This window comes from Lolium perenne, chromosome 5, assembly GCF_019359855.2.
Source record: "Lolium perenne isolate Kyuss_39 chromosome 5, Kyuss_2.0, whole genome shotgun sequence".
Classification (NCBI taxonomy): domain Eukaryota; kingdom Viridiplantae; phylum Streptophyta; class Magnoliopsida; order Poales; family Poaceae; genus Lolium; species Lolium perenne.
The window spans coordinates 131,501,381-131,528,918 of record NC_067248.2 but is presented as its reverse complement, the minus strand read 5'-3'; the positions used below and the strand labels follow the sequence as shown (position 1 = coordinate 131,528,918).

Here is a 27,538-nt window from a genome sequence, read left to right as displayed (position 1 = left end):
TATAGAGAGGTGGACTACTCCCTCCCTCTGCAGCCATGCTGCTAAACTCACATGAGAAAAACAGACCAACGAAAAAAGAGTTGAACCAAGTGCTCATCAGAAAAGTTACAGATCCTAATTTTACGGCTCTTCTGGCTAGAAAAACGCTGAACATAAACATGTCATTGCTAATCTCTTAATATCTCGTCCCACCATTTTGTCATTATCGTACGTTGATCTCTTGGCATCTGCCAGATCCGAAGCTCCCGTAAATCTGACATGTTCTCTTCTTAATGCTAAATCTGAGCCATTAGTTGTCTTCTATTTTAATAATAATATAACCAGCAGAGTGATCCACGCATTTGCGCGGCTAGATTTATCTTTTCAACCGGCGTATAGCATTGTAGTCTTATGTGAATTGTGCATCCCTTTTCTGATTAATTTCCTAGTTATATATGATGTTAGGTGGTACATGCATTAATTATTTAAACCGTGGAAAGGGAGAAATGTTAATTGTGTCGGTGACAACATTGTGTCTATTGTGTCAGTTAGAAAGTCATGAAATGTCCAGTTGGTACTTAGATTATTTGATTTGTCCCAGTTAACCACCGATCTTATCTTCCTCTTCTACACACCTAGGTTATTATATGTTTTGATTTTTCTCCCTCATTCAGCCTCTTTGTTGTCGGCCATTTTATTTACTCCGAACACTCGACCCTATGTAAGTTTGCACATTTAAAAAATCGATGCATGTTGATACATATGAGCCGTGTTACCTGGCCATTTGGTCTTCTTTCACTACTATACAACTGGCAAGTTGATATTTTCATTATATATTTTCATTCCACATATATGAGTTTTTGGTCTAAATTTTTTTTCCCGGATAGTTTTTGTGCTGACATAATACTACTTGATTCACTGAAAAGTGTGTTTTATCATCCGATCCTGAGGCGCATGTTCATATCTATACTTCTTTTAAAGCATAACCCCAGTAATTTTAAGTGTCACTATGTCTTTGGGTTGTCTGTTATGCAACACCTCCATCTTGAGTAAGTCTCACTATGCCTTAGGCAAGCACGTCACCAAGTTTTGAATGGTACGTGTCCGATTCAGAAGTAAATTTGTAGTTGGGGTGACTAAAATATTTGACGGAAGTCCTAGAGATCCAGCTTAATATTATGCATGTACAAAAGAATGCAAATAGAGTTCGGTATAAAAGTCTTGCCAAGCTCGGTCAGTTGTGCATCATGTATATATAAAAATTAATGTGCATGTCTCCATCCAATACAGCAGAGAAGCAACGAACTGCTGAGAAAATGAGCAAATCATTATGTGCAAGGATCATGCACCCAGGGAGAGAAAGAGAGTGCCTGAAGATATTGAGGAGATACATGCTCGGTGTCGTCCTTGTCATGCTCCTCCGCTGGGTCATCGCCGTCGACTGCCTCCGGGACTGGTTTCCGGTGCATGCGTCGCGCCACGGTCATGTGAATCCTTGAGGTCTATGATTCAACGAACAATTGTATGTACCCATACTAGGGCACTTTGGGTTCTGCCACCGGACAACGTACATGGCGATTGCCTACTTTTAACTGTTTCCCCTCCGGCGAGTCGAACCAATTGGCGTTCATCAATCCATGTCAGCTTCTGCTGCTTTTTTTTGATCGTTTCATCGCCGGGTGATGTGTCAAACCAACTGAAATAAATCAATCTTGTCTCATCTTTCTCTGTTCTTCAACAACACCGTGTCTGATTGATGCGGGTCGCCGTCGGTGATGCGTTGAACCAATTGAAATCCATTAATCTCATCTCAGTTTTCTTCAATACCTCCACGTCTGATTGATGCGCGCGTTCGCACAGAGGTCGATGATTGCCGCGGGCGGCGCACCACGGCTGTTGGCCATGGCGTGTTTGTTGCTTTCGGCATGAGTATCGAGCATGCACGAAACCGAAATTAAGGTAATCCAATGCACTGATAGATCCTAGATAAACTAGTTTCAGATGTGAAGGGTTATACTCGCACACAGAACACGGTGACACTTTTTAATTGACGAGGCATACAGAGATGCATGTGGTTCTGCCGGTGGAACACTTCCATGGCACTAATAAGTTTGGAGATGCTTCATATATCTGATTTTTTTTCCTCCATGGCACTAAGTTTTGAGATGCTTTAGATCTGAAATTTTTTCCTCATTGACGCTAGTTGAGCTGCATAAAATATAGACAGTTTAAGCACATTTTAATCAATTTGAGTCGCATGCACGTTTATTAAGCTTCGGCCATTTAGCAGTTAGCGATGTCAACGGTATCCCACTAGCACACATGCATATTTATGCCTTCTGCCTTTGAATATCATGTACCTGCCATGTGTATCCCTGACACGCAATAGTTTTTCAAAGTTTAAAGAAGCAATCTCCTGGATGCACCTTTATTTTAAGGTCTTTTAACCTCTCTCCAGAAGTATGTACTGCCTATATAAGGCCATCTTCCGTTTCCATGTTCTTTCAAAGCTAGTACAGACTACGGCAGCAACAATCTATCACAATACATCATACATTCTCATGGCTTACTCCCAGCATGCAACCGTTCCAAATACGGCGCCTGTGTTTCATCCCACGGTATGGGGTGAGTTTTTCATCGACAACAGTCCAGAAATATTACAGGTATACTTTTGTATATGTACATCAGTACTCGATTTATTATTTTTCAATCAGCTCGACATGACAAATGCGAAATGTGTCGACAAGGAATACTAAGTAGTGACACCTATGTCTTGAATTTGTTACTACCAACTGTTCTTATTTATGTTTGAACATGACATTATCTCGTTTGCATGTTTTCCAAATAGCTTCCGGTATTTGTAAGATTATTACAAATTTATTCGACAAACATCATGCGGACAAACACTCTTATTGTTTGCTGTTAACACACATTTAAATAATGTCATAATAGTACAAAAGACTTTAGTTAACACTATGTAACTTATATTTTGGTATGCATGTAGATGTCCGAGGAATGGATGACAGATAGATCCAATCAATTGAAGGAGAAGGTGCTTGGGATACTTGAAGCTTGCAGTACAATAGTTGATCAACTGGATCTTGTGGACACTCTCCAACATCTAAGTATAGATCATCATTTCAATGAACAAATTGTCTCCATATTAAGAAACATACATGCTTCGGAATCCAATAGCTCCAACCTTCATGAGGTTGCTCTTCGATTCCGCTTACTGAGGCAACATGGACTCTGGGTATCTCCGGGTATATACTAAGAACCAAACCCCTAGCATAATGCATTTGGTATTTTCTGTAATTAACCTTCTAATTTACATGTATATTATTTTTTATTAAAATTGATAATTTTACTATATGTGAGCTATCATACACATCCATGTGATTGATAGTACTAATATTGAAACATCACGACTGACGTCATGTTCTTAATCAATTTTTTCTAGAATATATTTGTATTACTCGCATAGAAAGACGTACAAAACATATGAAATAAGAGCCATCAAAGACTACCTAATATGCTCATCAGATGTATCATGTATACCTTGCAGATGTATTCAACAAGTTCAAAGACGGAGATGGGGCGTTCAATGTTCACATCAGTAATGACCCAAGGGGTCTCCTAAGTTTATACAACGCATCATATCTTTTAACTCATGGAGAGACGGGACTTGAAGAAAGTATCTTGTTTGCAAGGCAACACCTTGAGTCGATGGAAAGTGACCTCAAGCCCCCATTGGCTGAGCAAGTCCGACGTTCTCTTCAGTTACCACTGCCTAAGACTTTGAAGAGAGTAGAGGCGCTACATTATATGTCAGAATACAAAGACGAACCTATGCACAATTCTTCAATTCTAGAATTAGCAAAACTGGATTTTAACCTTCTGCAACGCCTCCACTGGAAGGAGCTAAAGGCTCTCTCGAGGTAACATTCAATATTTGACATACAAAAGTTGTAAAGAGCTTAGTTTCTTGACATTAGGATATTAAATATTGTAGGGTCTTTCAAGTTTTTTTTGTAAAACTTTCATAGTTGAACCACTAAGAAGTACTACTACCTCCGATCTAAAATGGATGTCATTGTAGCAATATAATCGACTAAATAACTCTAATACTGATCAGCTATTAAAAAAGGTTTACTTGGATCCCAAATACAAAATTAATATTATGATATTTATCATGAAATTTGATTTGAAGTGTATAACTTTAACTTTTTATGTGAGGGAGCATGCTTACACATAAATAGATGATAAAAACACCATCTTCAAAATCGCATGGACGTCCTACACTATCTGCATTTTGGATAAGGGTAGAATATCTGATCTATCTAAGCTCAACCAATGAAGTACATAACTAGGCATAAACACGGGTGGGCATTGTATAAGACACGTAATTTTCATCTATATTTTCCTCTTAATATATTATCCCGATAAATAGCCCTATCATGATCTAACAAAACTTTTCATGATATGTAGTTGATTATCTAATCTTAAATGTGAGAGATACTATGCATATGTGTTTTTTATTAACTCAACAATCATGCATAGTTATGGGAGAAGTAAACTCTCTTACACAGTATTCAAATAAGATATATAGAAAACATATATTTTAATTATTCAATATTCAAACGATGATGCAAGTTTAGTATCATCCATTAAATTCATGTGTAGTAAATTTGGGACATCCTTCAATGCATTCATGTCATAAATGATCTAAGAGAAAAAAAATCTTTAATTAAAATAGAATAACAGAAAATGTCAATTGTAGGTGGTGGAGAGATCTTTACAAAGAAGTGGGGCTAACTTACTCACGGGACCGTGTAGTTGAGTGCTACTTGTGGTCATACACTGCATACTATGAGCAAGAGTATTCACGTGCAAGAATTATTCTAGCCAAAATAGTTGCAATTATAATCATGACAGATGACACTTATGATGTGCGTGCTAGTTTGATGGAGTGTAGGCAACTCAATGAAGCTATACAAAGGTTGGTAATTCTTGATGTTGCTTTATCTTCTCAATTTCGGAATGAAACATGCATGCACATTACTTCATTCAGAGGTTCAACTAAATAATTTTCATACAGATGGGAGGAGAGTGCCATTTCTCTTCTACCAGAGTACCTCAAGAAGTTCTACCTCAAGCTGATAAGCACATTTCAAGACTTTGAGAACGAGTTGAAACAAGATGAGAAGTATCGTGTATCTTTTAGCATAAAAGCGGTACGCCACCTACAACTCACAACCACAAAGTGAAAATTCATTTGTGCTATGTTTTGTTTCTTTATTTTCATTATTCTGGTAGCACGATCTTTGCTTGGAACTTACATGATGACACTTTATCAAGATTTATGTCCATTTAAAGACCTCTGATTTACGAAAGTTAGTGCTATGTATATGTGCTCTGCAAAAACATGTAACACTTTTTAAATGTAGAAACCATATATTCAATATGATGTGGAAGTTTCACTAGAAATTCACTACAGATATGTTCCCTTAAACTATAACCCCATGTGGGTATCGAATCTGATTCTATATTGTAACACTTTAAATGTACATGTCTATTTCAAATACAAAGGTTTATTGTCTACATCCATATACATTGTCTATATCATCCAAATCTTATATCATTAGTAATTATTTTTATTCCATTTGTAGTTTCAAGTATTATCAATTAACTATCTCCAAGAAGCTGAATGGTCTCATCATAATTACAAGCCAAGATTTAATGATCAAGTGGAGGTATCTAGTATATGCTCCGGTGCACCACTGGCATGTGTTGGCTTGTTTGTTGGTATGGGTGATACTGCAACCAAGGAGGTACTCGAATGGGCACTCGGTTGTACGGATGCTGTCAAGGCTTCTGCAGTGGTGACACGATTATTGAATGACATTGCTTCATTTAAGGTACAAATTAAATCTCCAAGAATTCCGCCCATATACTTAATTTCTATCTTTTGATAACACCTCTCATGAAGCATATGTGTTTTTTACAGCGTGGAAAGAACAAAAACGATGTGGCCAGTTCAGTGGAATGTTATATTAGTGAGCATGGTGTGACAGGTGATGTTGCCATTGCCAAGATAGGTTCTATGATTGAGGATGCATGGAAGACTACAAACCAAGCACGCTTTGAGCTCGCTGAGCTATTTCCTGCGGTACAACGAGTCGCGAATGTATCAATCAGCATGTGGTTCATGTACGCCAACCAGAAGGATGCTTTTACATTCAGCAATGGTCTTGACAGGACGATTAGGTGTATGTTTGTCAATCCTATTCGCTTCTAGACAATTGTGTGGTGGGTACATGAGTGCTAATGGTTTCGTTCACTGGCAACATTACATGTTACCTCGTTCTAAGAGACCTTGTATCATCTAATATATTGCAGTTGTGCTTTTTACCACTTGATTATAGCTTTTCTCAACAATTATGATTGATCCAATAAGGATATGTATATTTCGATATTACTTAAAAAGCAATAAAGAAGCATATTTATATTCTACTATGCCATGTATCTTTGATCTTCCTATGGGTAGATCATTTCAAGATTGATACATCATATTGTAGATAGCTCACCCAGTGCAATGCAATTCTACAACGACACAAAGCACATTCACAATAATAGGAGCAGTGATGAAGAAAATTTAAAAATTAAATAGAGTCAAACTTATATATTTTTATCGTCTCAGACTTGTGTGTTCCTCTCTATGCAATGAAAAAAATTCCAGAATAACTACAATAGGAGGAAAACCAAAGCGCCACTATTTGGTGTTTGATGTATGTTCTTTCATGACCTCTGTCGAATAAACTTATAACAAATGTTGTATGCATCACTTCGATGCAGAGGCCAGGGCTCATTAGCTCCTTTCAGAAAGAAAAAAGCTGGTGCACCACCTGTGCTAGAAATAGAACAAACTGCAAGAACTATAGTGTGTCACTATAAGGAAATCATTTATTGCTAGATGATACGTCTCCGACGTATCGATAATTTCTTATGTTCCATGCCACATTATTGATGATATCTACATGTTTTATACACATTATATGTCGTATTTATGCATTTTCCGGCACTAACCTATTAACAAGATGCCGAAGAGCCAGTTGCTGTTTTCTGCTGTTTTTGGTTTCAGAAATCCTAGTAAGGAAATATTCTCGGAATTGGACGAAATCAACGCCCAGGGGCCTATTTTTACACGAAGCTTCCAGAAGACCGAGAGGGAAAGGAAGTGGGGCCACGAGGCGCCGACACAATAGGGCGGCGCGGCCCAAGCCCTGGCCGCGCCGGCCTAGCGTGTGGGGCCCTCGTGTGGCCCCCTGCGTTGCCCTTTCGCCTACTTAAAGCCTCCGTCGCGAAACCCCCAGTACGGAGAGCCACGATACGGAAAACCTTCCAGAGACGCCGCCGCCGCCAATCCCATCTCGGGGGATTCAGGAGATCGCCTCCGGCACCCTGCCGGAGAGGGGAATCATCTCCCGGAGGACTCTTCACCGCCATGGTCGCCTCCGGAGTGATGAGTGAGTAGTTCACCCCTGGACTATGGGTCCATAGCAGTAGCTAGATGGTCGTCTTCTCCTTATGTGCTTCATTGTTGGATCTTGTGAGCTGCCTAACATGATCAAGATCATCTATCTGTAATTCTATATGTTGTGTTTGTCGGGATCCGATGGATAGAGAATACTATGTTATGGTGATTATCAATCTATTACCTATGTGTTGTTTATGATCTTGCATGCTCTCCGTTATTAGTAGAGGCTCTGGCCAAGTTTTTGCTCTTAACTCCAAGAGGGAGTATTTATGCTCGATAGTGGGTTCATGCCTCCATTAAATCTGGGACAGTGACAGAAAGTTCTAAGGTTGTGGATGTGCTGTTGCCACTAGGGATAAAACATTGATGCTATGTCCAAGGATGTAGTTATTGATTACATTACGCACCATACTTAATGCAATTGTCTGTTGTTTGCAACTTAATACCGGAAGGGGTTCGGATGATAACCTGAAGGTGGACTTTTTAGGCATAGATGCATGCTGGATAGCGGTCTATGTACTTTGTCGTAATGCCCAATTAAATCTCACTATATTTATCATATCATGTATGTGCATTGTCATGCCCTCTCTATTTGTCAATTGCCCGACTGTAATTTGTTCACCCAACATGCTATTTATCTTATGGGAGAGACACCTCTAGTGAACTGTGGACCCCGGTCCTATTCTTTACATCGCATACAATCTACTGCAATACTTGTTCTTTACTGTTTTCTGCAAACAATCATCTTCCACACAATACGGTTAATCCTTTGTTACAGCAAGCCGGTGAGATTGACAACCTCACTGTTTCGTTGGGGCAAAGTACTTTGGTTGTGTTGTGCAGGTTCCACGTTGGCGCCGGAATCCCTGGTGTTGCGCCGCACTACATCCCGCCGCCATCAACCTTCAATGTCGTTGCCTAATCGACGGTACCCCGGAGGAGGGATCCTCACGAGGGGGAGAAGAAGTAGGGGCCATAGGGCGGAGTGCACACGGGACGGTGGTACGCGAGTTACCCAGCTTCGGAACACCTGCACGATGACAGGGCCTACTGCTGCTTGTCTGGAATTATCTGGGCGCTTTCGCGTTGTTACAATGAGTTGTTGTTCTGCCTCTAGGGCTCCCGGGATCCGGCTTATATAGGCGCACGGATCTAGGGTTTACATGGAGAGTCCTAGCCGGATTACAGGTTGCCTAACTATGGTACAATGTCTTGCCGTGTACGTCAAGGATCCGCCTTCCATCTACGTCGTACTGGATCCGGGTTCCTTATGGGCCTCCACGGTTCTGACTCCTAGCATAGACCTCTTCGGATCCGGGTACCTCTGTAGGTCGGCGCGGATCCGGGTAGCTCTGTAAGGCGGTTCGGATCCGGCTACCTTCCTAGGGCGGTTAGGATCCGGGTACCTCTGTAGGGCGGTTCGGATCCGGCTACCTTCGTAGGGCGGTTCGGATCCGGTTACCTTCGTAGGGCGGTTCGGATCCGGCTCCTTGTTCCTGGGTTGGACATCTTCCATCTTGATCAACAACAACTGGGCTGCCCGGTGGGCCATATGCTATCACCACCATCTGTGGGCCACCCGGGCTTGCCGGAATCGGACCATGTCGATGGTATACCTATGAAGTATATCCACAACAAGAGCCCCTGAGTTCTCCAAGATTCACCGTTCTTCCATCCAGCTCAGCTTGCGCATGTATCTTCATCCTTTGGCTGGACTGAATAATAGAGAATCTTGAAGGACTCCAAACTTCATATCTCCAACCAAATATTGGTCGGAAACTTCATGATCCAATGGTCAGATTCTTCGAAGACACCATCCAACGTAATCTTCGATATGGATCCGACTAGCCAAATGTAGGTTCGGATCTGACTAGCCAAAATATAGGTGTGGATCCGACTACCCAAAAATATAGGTGTGGATCCGACTAACAAAAAATTAGGTGCGGATACGGCTACCGAAAATTGAGGTGCGGATCCGACTACCAAAAATTAAGGTGCGGATCCGACTACCAAAAATTAGGTGCGGATCCGGCTACCAAAAAATTAAGGTGCGGATCCGACTACCAAAAATTAGGTGCGGATCCGGCTACCAAAAAATTAGGTGCGGATCCGACTACCAAAAAATTAGGTGCGGATCCGACTAGTTAGCCAGATTTTCGCCATCTTTGAAATTTTTCTTGACATAACCATATGTATGTAGCCCCCGAGCGTTGAGTCGGCTTGCTCCAAGGAGACTCGATGCTCAGAAACTTAGCCCCCAAGCGTCAAGGTGGAAATTTTTCGGTTAGTTGCTCCAAAGAGAACTTCATCGATGTAGCCCCCGAGCGCCAAGGTGAATTTACTTGAAAATCCGGCTTGGAGCTCTTAGAGTAGCTTTATCTTTATATGTGACCAAAGAATAGTGTAAATCCCAAGCATCTAGGCGGAAATTTCCAGCACTAATACTCGAAAGGAAACACACTTTTCACTTAAGATCAAAATCGCAGCCCCCGAGGGTTGGTTCCGGCTAAGCATAGCGGAATCAAAACTCAAGTTGCTTTTCCAGCTGTGCATGCTACGGATCCGCCTAACCTTATCTCATATGGATCCGGCTAGCTTCCCCTGGGCTTCTCGCGATTGCTAGGTCTGCTTGAAAACACCTTAGTTCGAGGACTGTTGAAGGTCCAAGCATCATGTACCTGATATATAAACACAAAAACACATTTGTATTAAATTGTTTCTTTGACCATGTTCAACAAACAAATGTAAGGCGGAACAAAAACGGCCTTTGAACAAATGTTTTGAAGCTGAAACTATGCAGCAGTTGAACAACATAAAACTGTCAAGGCGGAAAAAACTCGACTATCTTGAACAGTTAATGTAATTTATATGTTTTAAGCAAGTGCTGGTTTATCCGTTCTTCTGGTTTATATGCTTGACTTTTCGCGAGATGGCAAACTTTAAACACAGAACATCTGCTGAGGCGATAGCGCTTAATAGCGAAACAATCAAGAACCTCAGAAACAGAGGCCGGTTTTAAGTACCGAAATGTCACTACTAAGGAATCCACATATAAACAACAGAAAACGTGTAGGCCAGAAAACTCAAGCTAACGCCCGAAGGCGGAAATTTTGTAGCGTACTGGAGCCTTAAGCGGCAAAAATAGTACAAAGTTTTTCACGAGCGCGAGGCAAATCGTGGGAAAGATATGACCAGCAGTGAAAGTGGTAAAAGACTCAGTATATGAGTGAACCAATCTTAATCTCATGATCATAAAATTTTAAAATTTTAAATATAAATAGGGACTTAGCTGTTTGGAGCGGAGTCAACGTCGGTCGTGGCGGTTTTTCTTCGGCGTTCCGTCGAGCCGGTGCGAGATTGATTGTCGCAGTGGTCCTGTCGGTGCAGATTCACCTACCAAAATTTAGGTGTGGATCCGACTTCCAAAAATTTAGGTGCGGATCCACCTACCAAAATTTTGGTATGGATCCGGCTACAAAAATATAGGTGCGGATCCGACTACCAACAATTGGTATGGATCCGGCTACCAAAATATTGGTGCGGATCCGACTACCAAAAACGTAGGCGCAGATCCGGCAACCAAAAATATAGGTGCGGATCCGACTACCAAAAACGTAGGCGCGGATCCGGCAACCAAAAATAGGTATGGATCCGGCTACCAAAATATAGGTGCGGATCCGACTACCAAAACCAGAATTTGAAATTTCCAGGTCTAAGACGGATTCTTCCGTGGAAAGCTCCAGCGACTCGGATCGGATCTTTGCAGCTGCGTCCTGCTCGGCGGCGGTCGTAGCTACAAGATTACTGCCAGTGCGTTTCCGTCGAAATCAACGGTCTCGCAGATGAAGATGTGGAACCCGCCCGGTTCCGGCCTCCAGACGCCGCAGGCCCCACGGTGGGCGCCAACTGTCGTTGCCTAATCGACGGTACCCCGGAGGAGGGATCCTCACGAGGGGGAGAAGAAGTAGGGGCCATAGGGCGGAGTGCACACGGGACGGTGGTACGCGAGTTACCCAGCTTCGGAACACCTGCACGATGACAGGGCCTACTGCTGCTTGTCTGGAATTATCTGGGCGCTTTCGCGTTGTTACAATGAGTTGTTGTTCTGCCTCTAGGGCTCCCGGGATCCGGCTTATATAGGCGCACGGATCTAGGGTTTACATGGAGAGTCCTAGCCGGATTACAGGTTGCCTAACTATGGTACAATGTCTTGCCGTGTACGTCAAGGATCCGCCTTCCATCTACGTCGTACTGGATCCGGGTTCCTTATGGGCCTCCACGGTTCTGACTCCTAGCATAGACCTCTTCGGATCCGGGTACCTCTGTAGGTCGGCGCGGATCCGGGTAGCTCTGTAAGGCGGTTCGGATCCGGCTACCTTCCTAGGGCGGTTAGGATCCGGGTACCTCTGTAGGGCGGTTCGGATCCGGCTACCTTCGTAGGGCGGTTCAGATCCGGTTACCTTCGTAGGGCGGTTCGGATCCGGCTCCTTGTTCCTGGGTTGGACATCTTCCATCTTGATCAACAACAACTGGGCTGCCCGGTGGGCCATATGCTATCACCACCATCTGTGGGCCACCCGGGCTTGCCGGAATCGGACCATGTCGATGGTATACCTATGAAGTATATCCACAACATTCAACGTGCTTCTTGGCTCTTCCTGGTTCGATAAACCTTGGTTTCTTTCTGAGGGAAAACTTGCTACTGTCTGCATCACACCTTCCTCTTGGGGTTCCCAACGGACGTGTGTTAATTGCACGCATCAAACTACTTTTCTGGCGCTGTTGCCGGGGAGATCAAGACACGCTGCAAGGGGAGTCTCCACTTCCCAATCTCTTTACTTTGTTTTTGTCTTGCTTTATTTTATTTACTACCTTGTTTGCTGCACTTAAACAAAACACAAAAAAATTAGTTGCTAGCTTTACTTTATTTATTGTCTTGATCTCTATATCAAAAACACAAAAAAAATAGTTACTTGCATTTACTTTATTTACCTTTTGTTTATTTCATCATGTTTCCTCCTAACTACACTCTAAAAGACATACCGGTAGGCCGAGGGTCTATAATTGGAAGAGATAATATAGAAGATTTTTTCACTCATGTTAGTACCGCTGAAGATTTTGAAGATAGACACTTGGTAGAACTTGCTCCTACTTATGAAATTGCTGTTGCTTCTTTAGTACGCATGTTGGAAACTAAATTTGTTAATCTCAATCTTATAATCCAACACATGTTTCTCACACTCGGTGATATGGAGGAAGGGGAAAAGAAAGATTTTGTTTTAGAAACCCTTCTTAAAGAATTTGGTGGTGTAGCAAGAGAGGCTAGAAAGGTCTTTATTAAATACAATATGCTTGGCTCTTATATCAATTTTGTTAGTATCCTTGAAAAGATGGACATGGAGAGAGTAAAGTACACTAATAATGTTAATGATGTAGGGGATATTAAGACATCAATACCTTGCAAGCTTGCAGGAATGTTTGAGGCATTAGAAAATAACTATGGTTGGCTTGTTCCTGAAAATTTGTTTGATGAGAATAGCAAGCCTAAGAGTAATGAAAAGGGAGCCTCTGTAACTTACATAGATAAGATAACATGCATAGTTGAGAAAACTCCCAACACCCCTGGTAATGATGTCGATGCTTCATTTCTTGATAATACTTGATATACACTTTCTGCGCCTAGCTGAAAGGCGTTAAAGAAAAGCGCTTATGGGAGACAACCCATGTTTTTACTACAGTACTTTGTTTTATATTTGAGTCTTGGAAGTTGTTTACTACTGTAGCAACCTCTCCTTATCATGTTTTTGTGCCAAGTAAAGTCTCTATGGTAAAGTTGATGCTAGATTTGGATTGCTGCACAGAAACAGCATTGCTGTCTGTCACGAATTCGCGCAGAAGTCTCTGTAAAAAAATCAAAAAAATCGGAAAATTTACGTGCGTGATCCCCAGATATGTACGCAACTTTCATTAGTTTTGAGTTTTTCCGTTTGAGCAAGTTAAGTGCCCCTTCCAGATTCGTCTTTACGGACTGTTCTGTTTTTGACAGATTCTGCCTTTTATTTCGCATTGCCTCTTTTGCTATGTTGGATGAATTTCTTTGTTCCATTAATGTCCAGTAGCTTTGTGCAATGTCCAGAAGTGTTAAGAATGATTGTGTCACCTCTGAACATGTGGATTTTTATTGTGCACTAACCCTCTAATGAGTTTGCTTGAAGTTTGGTGTGAAGGAAGTTTTCAAGGGTCAAGAGAGGAGTATGATATACTATGATCAAGAGGAGTGAAAGCTCTAAGCTTGGGGATGCCCCGGTGGTTCACCCCTGCATATTTTAAGAAGACTCAAGCGTCTAAGCTTGGGGATGCCCAAGGCATCCCCTTCTTCATCGACAACATCATCAGGTTCCTCCCCTGAAACTATATTTTTATTCAGTCACATCTTATGTACTTTGCTTGGAGCGTCTGTTTGTTTTTGTTTTTGTTTGAATAAAAATGGATCCTAGCATTCATTGTGTGGGAGAGAGACACGCTCCGCTGTTGCATATGGACAAATATGTCCTTAGGCTTTACTCATAGTATTCATGGCGAAGGTTGAATCTTCTTCGTTAAATTGTTATATGGTTGGAATCGGGAAATGCTACATGTAGTAATTCTAAAATGTCTTGAATAATTTGATACTTGGCAATTGTTGTGCTCATGTTTAAGCTCTTGCATCATATACTTTGCACCCATTAATGAAGAAATACATAGAGCTTGCTAAAATTTGGTTTGCATATTTGGTCTCTCTAAAGTCTAGATAATTTCTAGTATTGAGTTTTGAACAACAAGGAAGACGGTGTAGAGTCTTATAATGTTTACAATATGTCTTTTATGTGAGTTTTGCTGCACCGGTTCATCCTTGTGTTTGTTTCAAATAAACCTTGCTAGCCTAAACCTTGTATCGAGAGGGAATACTTCTCATGCATCCAAAATCCTTGAGCCAACCACTATGCCATTTGTGTCCACCATACCTACCTACTACATGGTATTTCTCCGCCATTCCAAAGTAAATTGCTTGAGTGCTACCTTTAAAATTCCATCATTCGCCTTTGCAATATATAGCTCATGGGATAAAATAGCCTTAAAAACTATTGTGGTATTGAATATGTACTTATGCACTTTATCTCTTATTAAGTTGTTTGTTGTGCGATAACCATGTTCCTGGGGACGCCATCAACTCTTTGTTGAATATCATGTGAGTTGCTATGCATGTTCGTCTTGTCTGAAGTAAGGGCGGTTTTCACAATCAAATGGTTTGAGTATGCATACTGTTAGAGAAGAACATTGGGCCGCTAACTAAAGCCATGAGTCATGGTGGAAGTTTCAGTTTGGACATAAAACCTCAATATCTTATGAGAATATTAACTGTTGTTGAATGCTTAAGCATTAAAAGAGGAGTCCATTATCTGTTGTCTATGTTGTCCCAGTATGGGTGTCTAAGTTGAAGAATGATCAAAAGCGAGAAATCCAATACGAACTTTCTCCTTAGACCCTTGTACAGGCGGCATAGAGGTACCCCTTTGTGACACTTGGTTGAAACATATGTTATGCAATGATGATCAGTGTTAACCCAAGCTAATTAGGACAAGGTGCGGGCACTATTAGTACACTATGCATGAGGCTTGCAACTTGTAAGATATAATTTACATGATACATATGCTTTATTACTACCGTTGACAAAATTGTTTCATGTTTTCAAAATAAAAGCTCTAGCACAAATATAGCAATCGATGCTTTCCTCTTTGAAGGACCTTTCTTTTACTTTTATGTTGAGTCAGTTCACCTATTTCTCTCCACCTCAAGAAGCAAACACTTGTGTGAACTGTGCATTGATTCCTACATACTTGCATATTGCACTTGTTATATTACTTTACATTGACACTATCCATGAGATATACATGTTATAAGTTGAAAGCAACCGCTGAAACTTAATCTTCCTTTGTGTTGCTTCAATACCTTTACTTTGATTTATTGCTTTATGAGTTAACTCTTATGCAAGACTTATTGATGCTTGTCTTGAAGTACTATTCATGAAAAGTCTTTGCTTTATGATTCATTTGTTTACTCATGTCATTACCATTGTTTTTGATCGCTGCATTCATTACATATGCTTACAATAGTATGATCAAGGTTATGATGGCATGTCACTCCAGAAATTATCTTTGTTATCGTTTACCTGCTCGGGACGAGCAGGAACTAAGCTTGGGGATGCTGATACGTCTCCGACGTATCGATAATTTCTTATGTTCCATGCCACATTATTGATGATATCTACATATTTTATACACATTATATGTCGTATTTATGCATTTTCCGGCACTAACCTATTAACAAGATGCCGAAGAGCCAGTTGCTGTTTTCTGCTGTTTTTGGTTTCAGAAATCCTAGTAAGGAAATATTCTCGGAATTGGACGAAATCAACGCCCAGGGGCCTATTTTTACACGAAGCTTCCAGAAGACCGAGAGGGAAAGGAAGTGGGGCCACGAGGCGCCGACACAATAGGGTGGCGCGGCCCAAGCCCTGGCCGCGCCGGCCTAGCGTGTGGGGCCCTCATGTGGCCCCCTGCGTTGCCCTTTTGCCTACTTAAAGCCTCCGTCGCGAAACCCCCAGTACGGAGAGCCACGATACGGCGGCCGGCCGACGTGGAGTGGGAACTTCACTACTACTGGCGCGAGGGATGGAGATGGCTGGCGAGGAGCATGGGGGAAAGTAGATTCTTGGTTGAATTTCAACGCCCTAGGCTCTTGAGATGGGGTCCCTTGAAACGAATAGAAGGTTTCTTCACTTTGACCCTGGACCCCCGGAGATGGAGAACCCTGAAAACCTTCCAGAGATGCCGCCGCCGCCAATCCCATCTCGGGGGATTCAGGAGATCGCCTCCGGCACCCTGCCGGAGAGGGGAATCGTCTCCCGGAGGACTCTTCACCGCCATGGTCGCCTCCGGAGTGATGAGTGAGTAGTTCACCCCCGGACTATGGGTCCATAGCAGTAGCTAGATGGTCGTCTTCTCCTTATGTGCTTCATTGTTGGATCTTGTGAGCTGCCTAACATGATCAAGATCATCTATCTGTAATTCTATATGTTGTGTTTGTCGGGATCCGATGGATAGAGAATACTATGTTATGGTGATTATCAATCTATTACCTATGTGTTGTTTATGATCTTGCATGCTCTCCGTTATTAGTAGAGGCTCTGGCCAAGTTTTTGCTCTTAACTCCAAGAGGGAGTATTTATGCTCGATAGTGGGTTCATGCCTCCATTAAATCTGGGACAGTGACAGAAAGTTCTAAGGTTGTGGATGTGCTGTTGCCACTAGGGATAAAACATTGATGCTATGTCCAAGGATGTAGTTATTGATTACATTACGCACCATACTTAATGCAATTGTCTGTTGTTTGCAACTTAATACCGGAAGGGGTTCGGATGATAACCTGAAGGTGGACTTTTTAGGCATAGATGCATGCTGGATAGCGGTCTATGTACTTTGTCGTAATGCCCAATTAAATCTCACTATATTTATCATATCATGTATGTGCATTGTCATGCCCTCTCTATTTGTCAATTGCCCGACTGTAATTTGTTCACCCAACATGCTATTTATCTTATGGGAGAGACACCTCTAGTGAACTGTGGACCCCGGTCCTATTCTTTACATCGCATACAATCTACTGCAATACTTGTTCTTTACTGTTTTCTGTAAACAATCATCTTCCACACAATACGGTTAATCCTTTGTTACAGCAAGCCGGTGAGATTGACAACCTCACTGTTTCGTTGGGGCAAAGTACTTTGGTTGTGTTGTGCAGGTTCCACGTTGGCGCCGGAATCCCTGGTGTTGCGCTGCACTACATCCCGCCGCCATCAACCTTAAACGTGCTTCTTGGCTCCTCCCGGTTCGATAAACCTTGGTTTCTTTCTGAGGGAAAACTTGCTACTGTCTGCATCACACCTTCCTCTTGGGGTTCCCAATGGACGTGTGTTAATTGCACGCATCACTAGATGTTCAAGCCTTTCGAGGTGACACGGGCACACACCTCCTCCTCCGCCATTGCCTTGCCTCCGATGTTTCTCCTAACTAAGGGATTAGAAGACCCGAGGCATGCTCCCCTACTCCGATTGTAACTAAATATTGGTTAAAGTTTTACTAGTGATTCAGTCAAGTTATAAGAAGATATTGCATCATGGTGGGTTGGATTGTTCCTATCAAGGTGTGTTTACATACTTATTATAGTTACACACTCAAGAAATAACAATATGTGACGACATTATTGAACATAAGTTTTTGGTACATCCACACTAATTGACATAAACAAACAGATAGTTGCAACATTTTGTGTAAAAACTTGTTAGCTCTGAGATATGCCACTCTCGGACAGGTTGTTACCTCTCTTCATTTTACTGTAGGCCCTACAACACAATGCTGGTCTCTATGATTCAGAAGACATTGAAAGCAAATTGTTACCTCTTGTTCATTTAAATGATTAGCTGAACGCAAGAAATTGTATGTGGACTTGAAATTGGTTTAAAATTGGCTGAAAGCATGTTGGTCGCCTTTGCCAGTAGAACTTACCCTGACCATGTAGAGAAATGCATGCAATGTGGGCGACAGTGCCGATATCATCTATTAGATGTTCATTGACATGACTGGTAATTCAATGCAGTGTTTAGATTGATGATGCATGTGAAATGCATAGATGAACTTTGTAGTTTATTTCCACATATTCCCACATATTTGCATCTTATATAATGATGTTTAAATGTTTTATATTATTTTCGGGGATTTTCTAAACAATCCCCTCTCCTCTGGTTTTGAATCTATCTAGCAGAAAACACATTATGTTAGTATTTTTTGACTTTACAGGAGCTACGGGGCTTGAAAAAGGGCAAGGTAAGGGGCCATGCTTCGGAATTTTTGAGACGAACAAGATGAGATAAAGTGGGACATCAGGAGGTCAAGGGGCTGGGAACTATGCCTAGTGGCGCGCCCACCCCCTTAGGGCGCGCCACCAGGGTTAGTTTCCCCCTCGCCGTCCGATCAGCCTCAATATTGCGCCCACATACTTCGTTTGACCTAAAAACCCTTATATATATGATCACCCAGGGTTTCCTCGAGAGGATCGCGGCGGAGGTCAAAAACACATAAACTGAGAGTCATCTGACCGCCGCCGGCTAAGATCGGAGGGGAAAACGCTGCCGGAATCACCTTCGGTGGACTCCACCCCCTCCGGCATGGTCATCGTCTTCTTAATCGACACCCTCAGCCCCATATTCATCTACCCTTTGTAATCTCTTGGCAAACATGATGTTCGAGGAAATCTATCGTTTTCTCATGATGTATTGTACCTCTATGTCTTTGTTTGAGTAGTGACTTGTTCTTGGAAATTGTGAGATAATTTGTTGATGGTTGCATATAAGTATTTGCTATTTTCTATGATAATCTCTTCTACTAATATATAATTGCACACATATGTTGGGTCAGCATTGCATGGTGATAGGAGGAGGGACAACTGGAGCTTGACAAAAACCATGTCCCAATTCTTAGATATTAATGTTATACTAATTCATGGTTAATCAACGGGGGTATAACTATGGGGACCTTTAAACTGACAGCCGTGGTTGGACTTTATATCTTAATAATTCCCTTGTTTGCTCTTAACTGGCCTTGGGATCAATCACTAGGGGTGTAATTGCTCATATCAATGGTTGCACATATCTATGGCTCCTCTCTAGAAGAAACACCAAAAAGACTATATTGAGCTTCACTAATTGTGACAACCACATAAATGAAATAGCAATTTTCCAGAACACTTACTCCTTTGAGTAACTCTACTTCACCTCACTTTACTTTACTACACTTCACTTTTTTGCATTAGTTTTACTCCTTGCATTTTATTTTCAGCACTTGTAGCTTTATAGAAAAAACCACTTCACATATATATACACACACCATAGTTCCTATCTTTGCATAGAAGCCCATATAAGTGGGTGGTGACCCACAAGTATAGGGGGTGTATCATAGTACTTTTGATAAATAAGAGTGTCGAACCCAACGAGTAGCAGAAGGGGTTGACGAGCAGTTTTGATCGAGGATTCACTGTAAACACTAGCAAACAGGTTTGCAGGGGTATTTTTGGTATTGCAGATAAATAAATTACGAGTAAATAAAATGCAGTAATAATAATTGCAGCGAGTGGCCCAATCCTTTTTAGAGCAAAGGACAAGCCGGTTGTTTTACTTATGATGAACAAGAGTTCTTGAGGACACACGGGAATTACGTTTCGGTTCACATAGCTGAATAATCTTCAATGGTTTGGTAAGTGTTGTGTGGGTGAACCTATGCTAATGTACTACCCATACTTGGACTAATACATACTTGTGATTATACCTCTTGCAAGAATCCGCAACTACAAGAAAGTAATTAAGATAAATCTAACCACATCCTTAAACTCTGAGATCCTACAATCCCTCGTGCACCGGTTTCCCAACGGGGGTTTGAGTTTCTGTCGCTCCCGTAACCCCACAATTAGTAGCAAAATACACGATGCATTCCCCTAGGCCCCATAAAGGTGAAGTATCATGTAGTCGACGTTCACATGACACCACTAGAAGAATATCACCACAACTTAAAATCAAATTATTGCATATTACTCAACATAGTTCCTGATGAGGACATCCCTACTACACCACTACCTCCGTCATTGATAAATGAAGATGAACCTGCTGTGAAGCTCAAGTCCAATGAAGTTCGGATTGGACCAATTACAAGGGCTCGTGCGAAGCTACTTAAACAACAGGTGAACTTGTTTCTAAATGGTACTTTGATTGATGAGAACTTTATACTGCCTAAGTCCTATTACTTATGTATCATCAGGTATCAAGAGGAGACGAGCATCGCACGAGGAGTAGAGGAGCAGCTGGACATAAAGACGGACGTCAAGATGGACGTGAAGCTGGACATGGAGCTGGACATGAAGATATCTCATGGTCGCGCGAGGGAGGAGCGGGAGGCATGTGCGAGAGGAGAAGACGACGTCCAGGCCGGTCCAGCACCCGGTTAGACTGGCCCCCAGACCGGCCAGCCCGGTTTACCCGTCGCCAACCGGATGGGAAGCATCGTACCGGGCAAAAACCGGGAAGTTGCGAAGTTTCCGGTTGCCGCCCGGTTGACCGGACGCCAGACCGGCCGACCCGGTCCCTGGCCCGGTTGACCGGATTCCAGACCAGATTCGTCCGAGTCTGTCTCGACCAGATCTATTCTGGGTCGGTTATTCTTGTATCTTTTCGTCCATAAGTTCTCCCGGACGCCTATATAAGTGCCCAGGACGCCCCCTAGCTGCTTTAGACCACGCTTAAGATAAACCCTAGTTCTTAGTTGTTTGCTCTAGCAAAACTATTGAATCCCTACACCATATTGCTTGATATTGTGTAGATCCTGAAAAAGTCTTGTGTGATCTGCTGTTCCATTGGGAATTAGACGGTTGCAACTTACCGCTTCGTGGTCGGCGGCTACGTGCGCAAGTGTGTGGAGTTGCGAATATCTTGCAGGGTTGAGAGTTGTTGCATTGGCAACAGGGACCAATCGAGAGATCTCGTTGCGTCATACAAGTTATCATCCACTTCATCATCGTGTTCCTCCGCTGCCATCACCCCGTGATCATCATCACCACTGTTGCTTACTGAGAAGATCGGGCCACCCCTTATCATCTTGGTATCAGATTTCCAGTTTTCCTCGGTAAGCCATCCACAATCCACCCCATAGTTGAGTTGTGAGTGTTTCCTATCCAGAAAAAGCCATAAAAAGTTAGGGTTAGGGTTTTTCATAGCCTTAGATTGCACTAATTTCGAGTTTTAGTTGCTTTTCGTAGTTGTTTTTGCGTATCTTTCTCTTTCATCTAGTAGAATTGTTAGGGTTTGTGTTTTCTCTATCATCTAGTTTATCATAGTGTGTCAGTTTATTACTCCGAGTCCAGATAGCGTACAGTGTGCTTGTTCCCAACCATAGACACAGCCTTTCGATATAAAGTGACTAGGAACTTCCCCAGAAGAGACTAGTTTTGCCGCTCGACAGACTGCTCGTTAGGTTATCGGTGCTTTGCATTTTTCTGTTGGTCGTGTTATCAAGGAGTTGTGTCATATATCAAAAAACAAAAAACAAAAATTGAAAAGAAGCAAAAAGAGCTACATAGGTGCGTGTGTTATACAAAACAAAAAATCCAAAAAGAAAAGTGTCGTGCTAGTTGAATCAAGTGAAGGCCTAAGTTTACTTTACTGCACTTGTAGTTGAGCAATCTTGTGCCTGTCTCGTTGAGCTTTGCTAGCGTCTCTCTTGTGCATTGCAACCTTTCCCACATATAGTTGCATTGCTCCATTATATCGCCTTGTGTGAGTATCATTGGTTGTCTACGGTCAGCGCTAGAGCTTGTTATTGGTGCAAATAGGTAGCCTACCTATAGCCCCACATATACCCTGCTTTGTCGTGTGATTTGTTCTTATACCCTTAATATTCGCTTCGCTACATCCGTGCACTAGTTGTTACTACAAGTGGTAAGCAACACTAATTTACTTTGGAACGATAAGATTTCCTTTTCTTATCAGTTTTGAGTGAGTTGTGAGAATACCACCATATATTTTTGATTTAGTGCACTAATCTACTAACGATGTCTGCTAGTGATCATAAACTTGTTAACCAGGAAAACAAGAGTGCTGCCGATATCATCACATGGAGGGAGTATGAGGCTCTTCGTAATGAGATGCGACGTGAATTCCGCGCTCAGGACGATGTGCTTAATGGGAAGGTTGAAGAGATCTCTCAAAAGCTGGATGCTACTCATGTGACCATCACTACAATGCAAGATCAAATGACGGATGTTCAACGCAGTCTTGCTGATTTGCGTTTGGCTGTTGAGAATTTGACCGCGCAACACCAACAAGAAGATGACGAAGATCCTGAGCTTCAAGATGACGCACACAATGCTCATGGTGCGCCCGTGGTAATCGTCCTCGCGGTTGGGCTCCACTTGGCTGCAATGGTCGTGGACAAGATGATGAAGATGTGTTGGGTAAGCCCAAGTTTTCTATACCCAAGTTTGAAGGAGGAGCTGATGTTGAAGAATACCTCACTTGGGAGCTCAAGATTGAGAAGTTGTGGAACTTACATCCACATTATACTGAAGATCGGAAGATTAAACTTGCTTCTTCCGAATTTGATGGCTACGCTTTGCGTTGGTGGGATGCTTTTGTTCGTAACCGAGACGAGGATGGTGAGCAACCTATACACACATGGCGTGCCATGAAGGAGGTGATGACTTCTCGCTTTGTGCCTACAAATTACTTGCGGAATATATATGATGATGAGGACATCCCTACTACACTACTACCTCCATCATTAATAAATGAAGATGAACCTGCTGTGAAGCTCAAGTCCAATGAAGTTCGGATTGGACCAATTACAAGGGCTCGTGCGAAGCTACTTAAACAATAGGTGAACTTGTTTCTAAACGGTACTTTAATTGATGAGAACTTTATACTGCCTAAGTCCTATTACTTATGTATCATCAGGTATCAAGAGGAGACGAGCGTCGCACGAGGAGTAGAGGAGCAGCTGGACATGAAGACGGACGTCAAGATGGACGTGAAGCTGGACATGGAGCTGGACATGAAGATATCTCATGGTCACGCGAGGGAGGAGCGGGAGGCATGCGCGAGAGGAGAAGACGACGTCCAGGCCGGTCCAGAACCAGGTCAGACAGGCCTCCAGACCGGCCAGTCCGGTCCCTAGCCCGGTTGACCGGTCGCCAACCGGAAGGGACGCATCGTACCGGGCAAAAACCGAAAAGTTGCGAGGTTTCCGGTTGCCGCCCGGTTGACCGGACGCCAGACCGGCCGACCCGGTCCCTGGCCCGGTTGACCGGATTCCAGACCGGATTCGTCCGAGTCTGTCTCGACTAGATCTATTCTGGGTCGATTATTCTTGTATCTTTTCGACCAGAACTCGTCCCGAACACCTATAAAAGTGACCAGGACGCCCCCCTAGCTGCTTGAGACCACGTTTAAGATAAACCCTAGTTCTTAGTTGTTTGCTCTAGCAAAACTATTGAATCCCTACACCATATTTCTTGATATTGTGTAGATCCTGAAAAAGTCTTGTGTGATCTGCTGTTCCATTGGGAATTAGACGGTTGCAACTTACCGCTTTGTGGTCGGTGGCTACGTGCGCAAGTGTGTGGAGTTGCGAATATCTTGCAGGGTTGAGAGCTGTTGCATTGGCGATAGGGACCAATCGAGAGATCTCGTTGCGTCATACAAGTTATCATCCACTTCATCATCGTGTTTCTCCGCTGTCATCACCCCGTGATCATCATCACCGCAGTTGCTTACTGAGAAGATCGGGCCACCCCATATCATCTTGGTATCAGATTTCCAGTTTTCCTCGGTAAGCCATCCACAATCCACCCCCATAGTTGAGTTGTGAGTGTTTCCTATCCAGAAAAAGCCATAAAAAAGTTAGGGTTAGGATTTGCCATAGCCTTAGATTGCACTAATTTCGAGTTTTAGTTGTTTTTCGTAGTTGTTTTTGCGTATCTTTATCTTTCATCTAGTAGAATTGTTAGGGTTTGTGTTTCCTCTATCATCTAGTTTATCATAGTGTGTCAGTTTTTGTTACTCCGAGTCCACATAGCGTACAGTGTGCTTGTTCCCAACCATAGACACAGCCTTTCAATATAAAGTGACTAGGAACTTCCCCAGAAGAGACTAGTTTTACCGCTCGACAGGCTGCTCGTTAGGTTATCGGTGCTTTGCATTTTTATGTTGGCCGTGTTATCAAGGAGTTGTGTCATATATCAAAAAAAAAAAGAGAACATTGAAAAGAAGCAAAAAGAGCTACATAGCTGCGTGTGTTATACAAAAAGAAAAATCCAAAAAGAAAAGTGTCGTGCTAGTTGAATCAAGTGAAGGCCTAAGTTTACTTTACTGCACTTGTAGTTGAGCAATCTTGTGCCTGTCTCGTTGAGCTTTGCTAGCGTCTCTCTTGTGCATTGCAACCTTTCCCACATATAGTTGCATTGCCCCATTATATCGCCTCGGGTGAGTATCATTGGTTGTCTATGGTCAGCGCTAGATCTTGTTATTGGTGCAAATAGGTAGCCTACCTATAGCCCCACATATACCCTGCTTTGTCGTGTGATTTGTTCTTATACCCTTGATATTCGCTTCGCTACATCCGTGCACTAGTTGTTCCAACAAGTGGTAAGCAACACTAATTTCCTTTGGAACGGTAAGATTTCCTTTTCTTATCAGTTTTGAGTGAGTTGTGAGAGTACCACTATATATTTTTGATTTAGTGCACTAATCTACTAACGATGTCTGCTAGTGATCATAAACTTGTTAACCAGGAAAACAAGAGTGGTGCCGATATCATCACATGGAGGGAGTATGAGGCTCTTCGTAATGAGATGCGACGTGAATTCCGCGCTCAGGACGATGTGCTTAATGGGAAGGTTGAAGAGATCTCTCAAAAGCTGGATGCTACTCATGTGACCGTCACTACAATGCAAGATCAAATGACGGATGTACAACGCAGTCTTGCTGATTTGCGTTTAGCTGTTGAGAATTTGACCGCGCAACAACAACAAGAAGATGACGAAGATCCTGAGCTTCAAGATGACGCACACAATGCTCGTGGTGCGCCACGTGGTAATCGTCCTCGCGGTTGGGCTCCACTTGGCCGCAATGGTCGTGGACAAGATGAGGAAGATGGGTTGGGTAAGCCCAAGTTTTCTATACCCAAGTTTGAAGGAGGAGCTGCTGTTGAAGAATACCTCACTTGGGATCTCAATATTGAGAAGTTGTGGAGCTCACATCCACATTATACTGAAGATCGGAAGATTAAACTTGCTTCTTCCGAATTTGATGGCTACGCTTTGCGTTGGTGGGATGCTTTTGTTCGTAATCGAGACGAGGATGGTGAGCAACCTATACGCACATGGCGTGCCATGAAGGAGGCGATGACTTCTCGCTTTGTGCCTACAAATTACTTGCGGAATATATATGATAAGCTGACTCTATTGAGACAAGGTGTGAAGACTGTGGATGAATACTACATGGAGATGGAGATGCTTATGCAGCGTGGCCGTGTCCGTGAGTCTCTCGAGATGACAATGCAGCGTTTTCTCAACGGTTTGAAGTATGATATCAAAGGCATTGTTCGTCACTACAGCTACACCAATATGAATCAATTGTTACATCATGCAAGAGAAGCTGAATCACAGTTGGCTGACGAAGCAAAGATCAAAGGTCGAGCTACAGGAGCTGGGCGTTTCACACCCCGCGCGGCACCATCTTCGGCGCCGACGCCTTCGACGCGCTCCGCACCTTACTCTACTCCGCCTAGTAAGCCGGTCTCCAATGTGTCTAACACAAAGAAGTCCGAATCTGCTGCAAGTACGAGTGGCTCTAATGTGTCTACTGCGCGTAACCGTGATATGATTTGTCATACATGTGGTGGCAAGGGTCACTTCAAGAGAGATTGTCCTAACCGCAAAGTCATGATTATCAATGAGGACAATGAATACGAGACTGGAGATGATGTTGATCCTAATGCTCCAGAAGATGATGACTATGACGCTGATGGTGAAGATGCATATCCGTCTGATGATCGCACCATTGTTGTGTCGCGGCGTGCTCTTAATGTGTTGCCTAGTGCATCTACTCAGCGCTGCAATTTGTTCCAAACAAAGGCTTTAGTTGGTCCTGACAAGGCTTGCAAGGTCATTATTGATGGCGGGTGATACGTCTCCGACGTATCGATAATTTCTTATGTTCCATGCCACATTATTGATGTTATCTACATGTTTTATGCACACTTTATGTCATATTCGTGCATTTTCTGGAACTAACCTATTAACAAGATGCCGAAGTGCCAGTTGCTGTTTTCTGCTATTTTTGGTTTCAGAAATCCTAGTAAGGAAATATTCTCGGAATTGGACGAAATCAACGCCCAGGGGCCTATTTTGCCACGAAGCTTCCAGAAGTCCGAAGACGAAACGAAGTGGGGCCACAGGGTGCCCAAACCCTAGGGCGGCGCGGCCCCCCTGGCCGCGTCGGCCTATGGTGTGGGGCCCCTGTGCCCCCTCCTGACTTGCCCTTCCGCCTACTTAAAGCCTCCGTGACGAAACCCCCAGTACCGAGAGCCACGATACGGAAAACCTTCCAGAGACGCCGCCAACGCCGATCCCATCTCGGGGGATCCCGGAGATCGCCTCCGGCACCCTGCCGGAGAGGGGAATCATCTCCCGGAGGACTCTACGCCGCCATGGTCGCCTCCGGTGTGATGTGTGAGTAGTCTACCCCTGGACTATGGGTCCATAGCAGTAGCTAGATGGTTGTCTTCTCCCCATTGTGCTATCATTGTCGGATCTTGTGAGCTGCCTAACATGATCAAGATCATCTATCTGTAATTCTATATGTTGCGTTTGTTGGGATCCGATGAATAGAGAATACTTGTTATGTTGATTATCAAAGTTATATCTATGTGTTGTTTATGATCTTGCATGCTCTCCGTTACTAGTAGATGCTCTGGCCAAGTAGATGCTTGTAACTCCAAGAGGGAGTATTTATGCTCGATAGTGGGTTCATGCCTGCATTGACACCGGGACAAAGGATGAAAGTTCTAAGGTTGTGTTGTGCTGTTGCCACTAGGGATAAAACATTGATGCTATGTCTAAGGATGTAGTTGTTGATTACATTACGCACCATACTTAATGCAATTGTCTGTTGCTTTGCAACTTAATACTGGAGGGGGTTCGGATGATAACCTGAAGGTGGACTTTTTAGGCATAGATGCAGTTGGATGGCGGTCTATGTACTTTGTCGTAATGCCCAATTAAATCTCACTATACTCATCATGATATGTATGTGCATGGTCATGCCCTCTCTATTTGTCAATTGCCCAACTGTAATTTGTTCACCCAACATGCTGTTTATCTTAT

The 27,538-nt window shown here is 42.9% G+C and overlaps 1 protein-coding gene across 1 annotated transcript; it reads left to right on the top strand.

Moving 5' to 3' along the window:
* The first annotated feature begins 2,536 nt into the window (after positions 1-2,536).
* Positions 2,537-6,344, top strand: LOC127304810 (tau-cadinol synthase). The gene is made up of 7 exons (XM_051335392.2): positions 2,537-2,642; positions 2,984-3,242; positions 3,545-3,917; positions 4,760-4,978; positions 5,078-5,213; positions 5,649-5,897; positions 5,987-6,344. Exons 1-7 carry the CDS (start codon positions 2,541-2,543, stop codon positions 6,275-6,277), a joined length of 1,629 nt encoding a protein of 542 aa, XP_051191352.1. The 5' UTR covers positions 2,537-2,540; the 3' UTR covers positions 6,278-6,344.
* The last annotated feature ends 21,194 nt before the right edge of the window (positions 6,345-27,538 follow it).